Raw genomic sequence first — 13,321 nt, forward strand, 5'->3', positions numbered from 1 at the left:
ACATGTAGAAGGTTGTGTACTGTATATTCATAACCCCTTTTTGGATGGACCCCTGATATTGGTCATCTTTAAGAAATTTGAGGTAGGAATGTTTAGCAGTGACTCCAGGGAAAGCTTGGTCAACACTCAACTGGCCTGTCCTGTGTAGGAGAGGTCCACCTGTTTAAAGATTTCCTGCCAATTTGGTGTCATTGCCAACAGCCAGTTTTTCAGGGCTTCATTACAGATTACTTTTGCTCTAACACACAACTCAGGAGGTTTGATCTTGAAGTAGCTTACACCTGACTCTTTCACTTTGAATGCTTTCAACATTTATGTGCACATTAAACACAGACACTAACCAAATGCTGAAAGTAAAATGGCTGTAGATAAATGGAGACGAGACCAGAAGCATTTGGGAGCATTAATTACTGAGAGGAGTCACAAATGACACCTAGGTGACAGTAATAAAGGTTGTGGGGCTAGGACACAAGATGTAATTTTGGCCAAGGACAGCAGTTAACTCCACCACTTACAAGGGTAGCCCCCACACCAGATCCCTCTTGCACAAGCTCTGTGATATAACTGTGATACATATTTATTGATTGTCTTCGCAAGATACTGGATTGATAAAGAAATGTCATGTTTTTGTTCCTCCATTATCTGTTTATTCCCTTCACATTTAGCCTTGAATCTCATATGATTGTCCTCAGACATTCTCATTAATAGATCCATAAAACTAAACTGGAATCTTAAACTTAGGGATGGATCTTAAACTTAGGGATGGATCTCAAAAACAGATGTCTATAATAGGATGCAAGACTTTCAGTGTCTGTAATGGGTGAAATTAACAGCTGAGTGATGGACATCAGCCTTGGCAAATTAAGTATTGATTCCTTCATCATGCGTCTCCCTCTGTTGTCCTTCATTTCTATAAAGGTGTTTGTGGACAAAGGGCCTCATTAATGAAACCTTCATAAAAACACAAGCAAAATGTGTGTAATGTAAGAAGAAATGGACATTCCCAAAAAAACTTTCTGTCAGATTCGTGAATGCTGCATAGACACCACATTTTTTTTTTGTGGAACATGTGTATGTTAGTGAACACCAAATGTTTGCAAATTGGGAGGGCTTCCACATTTCTTTGCATTTAACATTCCATTACCATAATTCCCGCCCATGAATTTCAAATTACCACCTTATAAAGAAGTGCTCGGACTGAGAAACCGCATAAAAAAAAACTTAAAAATCTACAATAATGCAAAAGAAAACAAATTTTCTGAGCAGAAATCAATTTTATTGAAGTGTATTCATATCTGCACGTTTTTATTTTTTTGTTTGTTTGTTTTTTTTTGCTTCCTGATGGGAATGTATAGCGAGGAATTAGACAGATTATGCTGAGGATAAAAACTAAGTTACTCGGTACTGTGAAAAAAAATTTAGGCACCTGAGAAATGAGGTTTAAGGAGCTATTATCTGAGCAGTAAGGGATTATGGGATCAAATGAAAATAAAAACCAAATAACGTTATTGCAGTAAGTGGTTTAACTACTGACATCTCTCTTTGTGTTATTTGAGGTAAATATACTTCATTATGCTTAATAAAGTGTGCTATTGATTTCACAAATTCATACGAGCAAGAAAATCATCTAGAAACAAACTTCTTTCTTCACATTCACTCACAACACATATACTTTTAGAAAATAATATCCTATTTGTATTTATAATTAAGGGCCTAAGACATTTGCACACTACTGCACATTCACTGAACTTAACCCTGCACAATACTGCTAAAGATGCAGGAAGCTGCACAGATGTTAAGGCATTTATACTTGATACAAGCTCCTTCTATGGGTTTTGGACTATTTGACTCTCTCACTCTCTCATAGAGGGATGAATGCCGGTGGATTTGTTTCTGATTTGCAAGAGACATTTTAAATGTGTTCATTTTTATGAAGCATGTTATAAAACATCAGAGGACAGGGCGCAGAGTAAAAGCACAAGACACAAACACTGCAATTGTATCATTTTAGCACACGCACCCTTGCGCCAGTTACAGTGCGTCTAGTATAACACAGCTTAAAATTCCATGGATGATGCTTGGATGAGGGCTTAAAAATGAATGCTTTAAACTTTCCAGTGTCACAGCAGGTAGTGTCACAGTCACACACCTTCAGGGGCCTGGAGGTTGTGGGTTCGATTCCCGCTCCGGGTGACTGTCTGTGAGGAGTTGGTGTGTTCTCCCCGTATCCGCATGGGTTTCTTGCCACAGTCCAAAAACACACGTTGGTAGGTGGATTGGTGACTCAAAAGTGTCCGTAGGTGCGAATATGTGTGTGTTGCCCTGTGAAGGACTGGCGCCCCCTCCAGGGTGTATTCCTCCCTTGTGCCCAATGATTCCAGGTAGGCTCTGGACCCACCGCGACCCTGAACTGGATAAGCGCTTACAGATAATGAATGAATGGATCTCAATAGTGAACTGACCAGAGAGACAACACTCAGCTAATAAACTATAAACCTGTATTGTCTCCAAAGACGTTAAAGTTCTCGTCTGTCAGTTAAATCAGGCATCAATGCAACATCAGCTATTAACACAGGTTATAGACTAAAAACTCTTTTATATTTCAGTGATCCACATTAAATAACTGTCTGACTACACGAGTAACAAAATACTTCAGCAAGCAATTACTTTTTAGTTACTGGAAGTTGCTCTTAATAACAGGTTGTATTAGGAAGAGGACTGTTTTGTGAATTTCGTCAGATGATACTTTCAGCGTCTTTCAGACATTATGCACACTTTATTGCCTTTTCAGGAGCAGGTGTAAATTTTGTTCGTACCTATGAACATTTTGAGACTACAAACATTTTGATGGATCAGGATATTTATGAAAACGTGATTTACAAACTTGTTCTACTCGCATTTCATGAATGATGCCCAATGACTGGTGCTAAAAGGGCTATAAAAATAAAATCATGAAATTCTCATAAAAAGACTGGTCTTGTCCAGTCATTCAGTCCTGTTGTCAAGACACCTGTGGTTTTCTCCCTGATATGCACAGGAGTTCTCAGGGGACCTGAGTTCAGTCCAAATTTTCTCCAACAGGGCTTCCACTGTGACCTCGCAATTGTTCTGTCCTGTTTAGGAGAGATTCACCTAGTTCCAGAGAAGACACCACCTCAGTGCTGAAATAACAGCTAGTCCCTCAGGGCTTCAGTGCTGGTTTTATTTTTGCTTTTACTCCTGGCTCATCTGCTCCAGTTTAGTCTGTTTAATGAGAGCTAAGCCAAAAAATGCGATCTTGCTGAGGGGAACCTGCGGAATGTTTAGAAAACTGCTTTTCCAACGCTTGTGATTCACCTCAATAAAAAGCATAGTGATTAGCTTTCATATAGAATCAGGTGTGTTATGTCAGTGCAGACTCCGAACTGTGGATTGCAATGGTCCTGCAGGATCAGAGTCACCTATATCTAGTGTGAAACCTATTAATCAGGGCTTAGATGATTACACACTGCAGCTGTGTAGTTTCCTGACAGTGTAAGTCAATAGGAAGCTCCAAAACACACACACACATACAAACACATGCGTGCACACACACACACGCACCAAGGGTGTAATAAGTAGTGTGTGACAGGATGAATAAGTGGATTACTGCAGGGCTATAGACTATGAGATGATGTTCTCTTTTCATCTCCCACCACAGTCTCAAGTCTGGAAGCCTGGCCGCCATCCAGGGACACATACATACTCTCATACTCTTGTAAACACCTTCCCTCAGTCATCAGTCTCCAGTACGTACGTGACATTTCAGAGAGAGAGAGGGAGAGAGAGAGAGAGAGAGAGAGAGAGAGAGAGAGATTTGATCTGAATCAAAGTAATCTCAAGTGTAAAGTGATTACTGAAAATTGACCGATGGTCGAGAAGGGCGATCAGGAGAAGGAGAAAGAGATCAGCAGGAAGAAAATTCTGAAAGTAAGAGAGAAAATATGGGAAAATTAGCAAAGTGAGGTACAAGGACAAGTGCAGGGAGGGGATGAAATAAAGACAAAAAGAGGAGGCAGACAGAGAGATAGTGATTGAATAGGAAAATTATTATTCTGACAGACATCAGAGTACATTAACCAGTTCATTTAGGGCTTCACTGCCAGCTTTTATCAAGCTCTGAGTATTTCTGTATGACAAGCAATGATATAATACACCATGGTACTGTATATTGTAACATAGCAGGGAACATGATGGAGATGGGCAGTTGCATTCCATTGACCATGGTACATGATACAGCATAACCCATACTAGAGGTTTACACAAGGTGGGTCTGTCCATGAGCCCCACGTGATCCTTGCATTAAAGTGTGGGCGGTATCAAATTCACAGCGCCGTGTTCACAGCAGGCAAACAGCCAATAAGTTGCAGGGTTGTGTGGGTGTATACTTTTGTTGCTTGCAAGTGGTCAGCCTCAAACAGACAGATTATTGTCCACTTGTGCAGAGCAGGAGGGAAGAAATTACTTTCAGGGGAACTGCAGAATAAACCATGTAAATTTATCTTAATTTTAACTATAATTTATATATATTTGCATGCACATAATGAATTTTATGAAATCTTACATATTTTCTGTTTGCAAGTCAACCTATCATAGCCCACTTTGCGTGTCCTAAACTAGGCAGAGAAACCAAAGCATGTAGGTGATGTGAAAGGCCAAAGGTCTTAACATGGATGTGTCTGCACAATGACTAGTCTCCCACCAAACACTAGTCATATGAACTGTGTGAACTCACCTTTTACTTTCAACCAAATATAAATGCTGTTTAGATGGCTTTTCATTGAGTTTTTGCATGGTGTGCAAAAGCAGACAAAGCAGGTAGATGGATAGGTGAATGCAGTAAGCGCAGGCATTGATGATAGATTTTGAAGGTGGGTGTGGGCATAATGTGTGGTTTCAGTTGGTAAGGACAATTATAAATATCAAGCCTAAACTATTTCATCACAAAAAAAATCTCCTGGACATCCCCATGTAACAAACTAGTCATATATTGTTTACGGTATTGCTCTAGCCTGTCCAAAAGTTAAGCCATATAACAGAAGATAAGGTATAAGGACTTGATCAACAGTGTATGTGAGAGACTTGGTTATTTTGTTGGTGATGACTGTAGCTGTTGATAATTTTGCATCTCCTCTGATCTTTTAAAATTTTTTAAAGATTATTTGCACAATTAACCTCTTTATCAACTAATAACAGACAATGGAAACTACATACTCTTAATAATAGTGCTACAAAGTGTTACAAAAATGTGCAATGCCATAGAACAGGGGTGCACAACTCCAGTCCTGGAGAGCCGGTATCCAGCAAAGTTTGGTGATTCCTCTGCTAAAACACAACCCTTAAACCTGTCAATTAACAGATGAGTTGAATCAGGTGTGTGTGAGCAAAGGAATCACCAAACTTTACTGGATACTGGCCCTCCAGGACTGGAGTTGTGCACGCCTGCCATAGAAGAACCATTCCTTCACTCACACACACACACACACACATCTCTTTAAAAACATGATTCATGGAACCAAAAGTGATTTTATTATGGCATCACTCAAAGAACTGTAGCATCTTTATTTTTGATGGACCACCTACCGGGCCGGCCTAGAAGAGGCATTTGCGCTGACTGACTGACTGACAGACTGATACTATAAGGTTGAAATTCACATGCACGAGTAGGAACTGTTAATTCAGGCATATTTCACAGAGAAACTTAAGCCACTACACTGTCTGTTGTTACTGCACCCATATTTCCCATTCCAGTTTGTGAACTAAATTTGGAACCGTTCAGCGGTGTCCAAAGGTTCTCATTTCCCTGGACGAGTATTCTTTTTGGGACATAAAAAATATCTAAAAATGCCCAGGATTGTGCTGCCTGCAGGCTTTCCCTTGTCCCATTTCTTGCCATAAGCTCTAAATTCTTTATTAAAATGTTCATTTTGAGGACATTGTTGAAAGATGAGCAGAAGGCATGAGGGTTGAAGTGTTGAAGGAGTCAGAGAGTTGAGAGCTGAATTGGGACACATTGGCGCCGCTTCAGCGCTGTAGGTCCACCATCCACCGCGGTGCAGCTCAGTGTTTTACTGGAGCCTTGAACAGAAATGTGTTGAACGTTGTTGAGGTAATATTTATCACAGTCTCTTCTTTATGTTTGGAGAATGTTTCTGTGACACAGCCTTTTGTTTTCTACTATATATTTAACAAAGAGAAAGTCATCTTATCTGTCCCTATAACGACACGAATACACGGACACATCTCACCGTTACTGACTTTCTGACGAGTAAATTACATCTGTACAGCTTTTTGTTTAACTTTACATGAAAACGGACAAAATCTCTGAATTTTAAAGCCAGAACACCAGAGCGAGGTGTTACTCAAAATAAACGAAACTGTGAATTAGTTACAGCACTGTTTTATTAGTCAGACCCTTATAGAAATGTAAGTCAGTAATAAATATCTAGTTCCGAGCGATGCCCTGTTCCTTTATCAAGTGTAGATTACTTGGTTGATAAAATGTTAAGGTGCTTGGTTTTAGAAATATTCAAAAACAATGTTATATTGTTGCTTTCTGGTAAATGAGTTGCTTTAATATCATCTCAACACAGTGCTTCAGTTTTGTAGCTTTGTATGAACAGAAAATAACAGGCTTTCCATGTTAATACCCCCACTGTCAGCAACTGACAAGATAAACTATTTTTATAGGTTGTTATTATTTGATATTATTGTAAACAAAGACATTGATATGAAGCACCAAAGCTTCTCCAGAACTTCCAATGACAAGGCTATGTATTTTGCCAGAAAATCCTCTGTGACAATGGCTATATGGCTAATGTTGGTCCGGCTACACTAGGTTTGCCTAGTTTCTCTTGGCTCTTGTTAGTGCAGGGGTGGGTGTGTTAGACCTGACATATATTAGGCCTGATGTTTCTCAGAGAAACAGTGCCACACATGACATTGTTGGAAAAATGCAGTTTCTCAGATTAAGTGAAATTTTAAGTTATTCAACTTTGACTAGAACATGTCAGTTGTGATATGTTTGGTGTAAAACAACCAAAAATTGTTTGGTGTAAAAAAACAAAAAAAGAAACTGTCCCCTACTTAACACACATCAGGTCCCATACCCCTGTGTCTCCAGTTTTAATTTCTTTAGAAGGCTTTGCAACAACGTGGAGAGTGATTTTGTTTAAAATATTTTTAGAATGTTATATTGTGAACACAATATTGTAACAGGAGTGTAAGGTTAAACCTCAACTGATAACACATTTACAAATACACAACTTATATAGTGAGATAATGTACTTAAAAGATTTCTTCTGACGCCTGCATGTTCTCCTCCAACTATATCTAAAATTAATATGCCTCCTTCTTAAATTGCTGAAAGATGCTCAGTCTGACTTTAGTCTGCTCTAAGGGAAGAGAAAGCAAATAGAAGGAATAAAGCTTGGATTCAGTGCTGTGTTTGTGAAAATGCTGTTGGCTGGTAGCAGTGCTGAGGCTCGTCAGATTTGGTAATGGATGCATAGAGAATGGATGGCCTGGGGTAGAGTATGTCTCAGAGACACAGCAGCAGGGTTAAGTTAGGAATGAAGACAGTGTGCGTGTGTGTGTGTGTGTGTGTGTGTGCGTGTGTGTGTGTGTGTGTGCTGGCACGCTCCAAGTTTACAAATTCTGACCTGAGGCTGTGGTGTCATTTCCTCAATGAGATCAGGAAGTAAATGTGACAGGTGGACTATTAAACAATGTTCCTTTAGCTCTTCACATTGAAACACACACATACACACAATCAAACAAACACACGTTATTGCTCTCAGGAGCTGTGCCCCTAGGTTTGCAGATTCTAAGCAATGCTGAATAAAAGGTTTCGATCACTGTGGGGCATTTTATTGTTGTGTGGTGTGTTTAGCATGTATGTATGCAGGTCATGTATTATGTGCTTTATGTTTGTGCTTAAAGTGCCTCAGGCTAAGTGTAGATAGCTCTGTACTGTAGTGTATTTCAGCTCTGGAGCCCAGCTCTGAGCAATTGTCTATGAGGAGTTTGGTGTGATCTCCCCGTGTTCACGTGGGTTTCCTCCAGGGGTCCAGGTTCCTCCCATGGTCCAATAACATGTTGGTAGGTGGATTGGCAACTCAAATGTGTCCAGAGGTGTGTGGCAGTGAATGTGTGAGCGTGTGCCGCCCTGCGATAGCCCCCTCCAGGGTGTGATCCCGCCTTGTGCCCAGTGATTCCAGGTAGACTCCGGACCCACCACAACCCTGAACTTGATAAGCGGGTTACAGACAATGAATGAATGAATTTCAGATCTGGTTAAAGACACTGGGTTGAACGTTATGACATGATGATGATAAAATAAACTTGCAAATACTATACTAATAATATTACTAGTATATATTGTTACCGTGGACCCTGGTTAGACCAGTATTTCTTCAAAAAAGAAAGCGTATGCCTCTTATACAAGCATACATGCTCAGGAGGATATTTTTCCCCAGACATCATGAATGAATTTGTGCTTTTAGTTTTTTCAGGTTTTTTGTTCTGTTGTTTTTCAGATGAAAATGCAATACACTTCTGATTTTTGTGAACTATTAACAGTAATATCAACTCCACAATCACTGTTGTCCCTGGCAGCAGCAACAGCTAATAGAAAAGATTGAAAAACTATACAATAATCATTTTATATTTCACCAATCATCAGTTTGTGCTCCGCTTTCACTTACTTCACATTTGTTAATTTTGTGAGAAGTGAAGGATTTTACAAATGCGCATTCACCCCCGACCCACCCCCCACCCCCCTGTGTGCCTGACAGTTTTGTGTTCATGTACGGTGTGCAACAGCTTGTGCAGATGAAATAAGGAAGAAGATCTTCAGAGCTATGACGTATAAATGCCAGTGATTAGTTCACACAACATGAATGAAGCTGTACTATGGCAACCTTTCACAAGTGTGTATACACACTCATACACATTATTCAGGTCAGTCTCTGTGCAAGTGTGTGCGGGTGTGAGCCTGAAAACGGAGGTTGACTCATTCTTCAATTGGAGACATTTTGTCCCACTGTCACCTAGCTACTCTCCAGTCCATTCACACACAACACATTATTAAATACTGTCTCTCTCTTTCCCATCCTTTACTGTTTTTCATTCTGTTTCTCAGGCAATACCCCCCTCTCCCCCATTCTCTCTCTCTCTCTCTCTCTCTCGCTCTCGCTCTCGCTCTCTCGCTCTCGCTCTCGTTCTCGCTCTCTCTCTCTCTCTCTCTAGCAGTGAGCATCTCTCATACAGGTTTTGTACACTATTTTCACAGCCCACACTTGATTTATATGCTGAGAGGCCATACTTGGAATTAATAGAGAATCAAATGGTGACATTGATAATACAATACAATTCTGCTGTCCCTTATATCACCATTGAGCAGAGTGAATGTTAAAAGCATGAGCAAGAGGACAGAATCACAGAGAAAAGAGTACTAGAGATACAAAGAGAAAGAGATGAAAGACAGGAAACACCAGCAGATTCTAAACTCTCTGCACAGTTCATTTAAGATGTTCTGCTTAATATAAGAAAAGAGAAGGATAAGCAAACAGCATCTCAAAAGGATATTAAAAAATATGTTAAATTAATGAAAGAAACGTGATACAGAAATATTTAAATAAAAAAAATAGGAACTAGGAAAACTATTTTAAAAAGAATGATATGTGATTTAATATTCATTCATTGTCTTTAACCACCTAGCCGGTTCAGGGTCGCGGTGGGTCCGTAGCCTATCCGGAATCACTGGGCGCAAGGCGGGACCACACCCTGGAGGGGGCTGTGATTTAATATGTGCAGTGTTATTGTTTCTAGAGTCAACTATCACTTCATGCATGAGTAGAAGGTAAAGTTTTAACTGCTACAAGTTTCACACACTCTTTTTATAATCTTCTTTGTGTGTGTGTGTGTGTGTGTGTGTGTGAGAACAGGCCTGTCGTCATGGCCATGTGCAGCACCTGGAGCATCTGCTTTTCTATGGAGCTGATATGAGCGCTCAGAATGCGTCTGGAAACACTGCCCTACACATTTGTGCCCTCTACAACCAGGTAAAACACATGCATTTGTTATTCAGTAAGACACAAACATTCATTTGTCTTTGAACACTGTTCCCTAATACCCTTATAATAGGGTCCAGTCAATAATTCAATCTGATATTATGATGCATCAACATCACCTGAAGTAGTGCTGATTATGGAATGATCCTGCTTCCAACTGAGTTCTGCCGACAGTAAGCGATAACTCTCTGCTAGGGGTAAAGGTTATTAAACTGCTTTATGGTTAATTTATAGTTAATTTTACATAACAAACAAAATTATTGATTATTTGTTTCATATTCAAATTTCACTTCAAATTTCTATTAAGTTTCTGCTGAGTTTAAACAAACTGTCAGACATGAACCAAGAGTCCTATTTGGCAACTTACTGTTTAGTTAAAGAGTCAATATGCCCTATTAGTTTCAGCTAACTCCACCCCTGGTTCAACTTTAAAAAATGCTCGAAAATGGGAGGGGCAAATTGGTTTACGTTAATGACTTAGGTTACATTAATTCTGGCACACACCTTGCCTTTGTTTTCTCTCTCTCTCTCTCTCTCTCTCTCTCTCTCTCTCTCTCTCTCTCTCTCTCTCTCTCATTTCTCTCTGCTTTCTCAGTCACCTTCATTTTTTCTCTCTCTCTGCCTTGTTCTGTTCTCTCTATCACCCCATTCCTCATCTCCTCTCTCTCTCTCTTACACACCCACCCACACACACACACTCACACACACACACACACACACTCCTTCCCCTGCCCCTCTCCTCGTCATTTTCTTTCTCCCTCTCTTGATAGGCAGACAAAACAGTCCAATACCGTCCAGAAATATCCCTAGCTCTCATATCGTACACCTCTCATCTTTATAAGCAGGACCCTGGTGTACACCACCAGGGGGTGGTAACATTATTTGACACGTCATTTGCGCCTACATGGAGTAGTGCTGCAGAGCAATTCCAAAATATAGCAATTGAAAATGTGTGTTGCACCAACAAATTTAGTCTTTTTTTTATTCTGGTTGTGGTGATAAATGTGTAGATGCACTGCTCTTTAACATTTCCATCGAGTACATTGTATGTGTTGTATTTAACTGTGTATACAGGACTTATTCCAAAACCATAGGCTTTAGAGAGAGGATTTATTGTGAGTTGTTTAAAATTACAGGGACTCCCAAGTGGTGCAACTGCCTTAAACGTTGACTCTATCAGTGAGAGATCCAGAGTTCGATCCCCAGTAATGCCTTAGCCATCTGAGGCTGGGAGTTCAGAAGAGCGCAGCAGGCTTTGCTCTGTCTTTGTGGGTTGGATGGCCCTGCCTCTCCCCATCACTCAGTTCAGTGCTAGCCAGCGTGAGCTCCTGGTGGATTACATAACAAAACTGGGTAGTTCGCATTCTCTTTAAAGTGTGCTGAGTTTCTGCTGTCTGAAAAGAAGCGGTGACTGACTTCACAAGACTGAAATATGTTCTTGTTTCCTTCTCCCAGTCTGATTAAATTGCAAATTAGGGGCAGAGCAAGCAAATGGGTGGATCTGACATTGGGTGTCTGCATGCGTGTTTATGCATACATGTGTGTGGGGGAACTGTGGAAGATTTCAGATATTTATTTATTACTGATTACACAGGCAGTTCATACAGGTCACTGCATGTTGTGATTCTGTGGATTTCAGTTATGCCCTTGTTAAGTATTAATGTAAACCATAAACACACACACAGACACACAGATTCTGTTCTGTTCACCTCTTCCTCAGCAATGCATCAGAGAAATCTCAAATCAGGTCAGTGCACATGATTGGAGTCAGCTGAGCATATCACATAACTAATTTACATATGCAACACAACCCCTCCCACACACACCAAAACACAAAAGGAGAACAAATGTATACGAGCTAATCATTTAGTAGTGTCATTAGTGTTGTTAGTCCAATTTTACCTGTTTCTTAAATGGTCAAGATCACTACAGTGTAGGAGGGGTTATTTGGGTAACCCCCAAATAACACTCAATATACAGACACTCAATGTAAAATATTAATCCAGTGAAAGTAGAAGTCCTGGTTGTAGATCTCAGCTTGAGTAAAAGTACAACATTATTTACCTTCAAATGTGCTTAAATATCAAAATGTAAAGGTACCATGACATATTATGGCTTTAATATTCTATTATACTTTTGTAGACTCACGCTTAACACATTGTAGGTGAAAAGACTCTACTGTCACTCTTGGCTCCCCAGTCTTTTAATAGAATGTCATTAATTTGTCTAACACTGATGAACGCAGCAGAAATGGCCAAAGATATTAAATACAATCAATGATGTCATATCAGTTATTACATACACCAAAGGTGCTGCCCCTCCAGACCAACAGAGGTCGCTGTCTTCTGAGTATTAAGCCCAATGTATGCTTGTGTGTTGAACCTATACCATAGGCAGCATGACCTAATGCGCACCTCTCCAGAAATATAACATGTCATATCTATGCAGACCACAACAACCGTGATTGGTCTGCAGTTGGACAAACATGGTTCAAGTTGCTCAAGTCAAGAAGTCCAGAAATATTAACGCCTCTACACTACACTCCCCAAATAGTGCAGTTACAGATTCATAAAACTAATACCACTACATTGTGTACTACATAGGGTTGAAGAAGATGTTTGAAATTCAGCCTTAGTGGTTTGGCAGTGTAATTGCAGAGCGACACAGATGCCAATGCACAAGTATAAACTATGGCAGAGGACACTTGTGCATAACATAGTTTTTTACTAATTTAGGAACGCTAGGCAAGTTTTTTTTTTCTTTACCTGTTGCTCTCCCCAGTGCAATGAACTTTTAAATTGGTAGGAAGGGGGAGGGAAGGGGTGGTTTCCTACCCTCATCCAAAGGTTACATAGTACAGGTTCTGCAGTGCTGAGCCAAGAATAGCAACAACAGTAGCTCTATTCTCCATATTACAAGTCAGTGAATCATCACAATGATTTTGAAGCTGTAATTTTAAAGTAAAAATATCACATAGTGTTCCCTTAAGCTCTCTGTTTTGTCTACATAGTTGCAGAGTAAAGTTGGAGCTATTTCTGCAGTTCGGAGACACCTGGTTCTTTTTAACAGGCTGAGGTTTTTTTTTTTTTTTTTTTTGCCTGATATTCATTTTTGTCTTTTGGATCTCTACGTGCAGATTTATGGGTTTTGGAATATTTCTTCTGGTTTTGACCTTGCTTCTCATATTGTGTTTAATAAATCTGCAACACGGTGGCACAGCAAGTAGTGTC

The 13,321-nt window shown here is 39.9% G+C and overlaps 1 protein-coding gene across 5 annotated transcripts in view; it reads left to right on the top strand.

The window, feature by feature from the left end:
- shank3a (SH3 and multiple ankyrin repeat domains 3a) overlaps nucleotides 1-13,321 on the top strand; it is a 241,451-nt gene that overhangs the window by 106,302 nt on the left and 121,828 nt on the right. For all 5 annotated transcript variants that reach the window (XR_010804539.1, XM_066685384.1, XM_066685385.1 and 2 more), the window contains one exon: nucleotides 9,966-10,082. Coding sequence is in view for 4 of the 5 variants with exons in the window: in XM_066685384.1 (XP_066541481.1) it covers nucleotides 9,966-10,082 (117 nt within the window). In the remaining variant the exon portion in view is untranslated. The remainder of the gene's footprint in view (nucleotides 1-9,965; nucleotides 10,083-13,321) is intronic.

This window comes from Hoplias malabaricus, chromosome 11 (assembly GCF_029633855.1).
Source record: "Hoplias malabaricus isolate fHopMal1 chromosome 11, fHopMal1.hap1, whole genome shotgun sequence".
Classification (NCBI taxonomy): domain Eukaryota; kingdom Metazoa; phylum Chordata; class Actinopteri; order Characiformes; family Erythrinidae; genus Hoplias; species Hoplias malabaricus.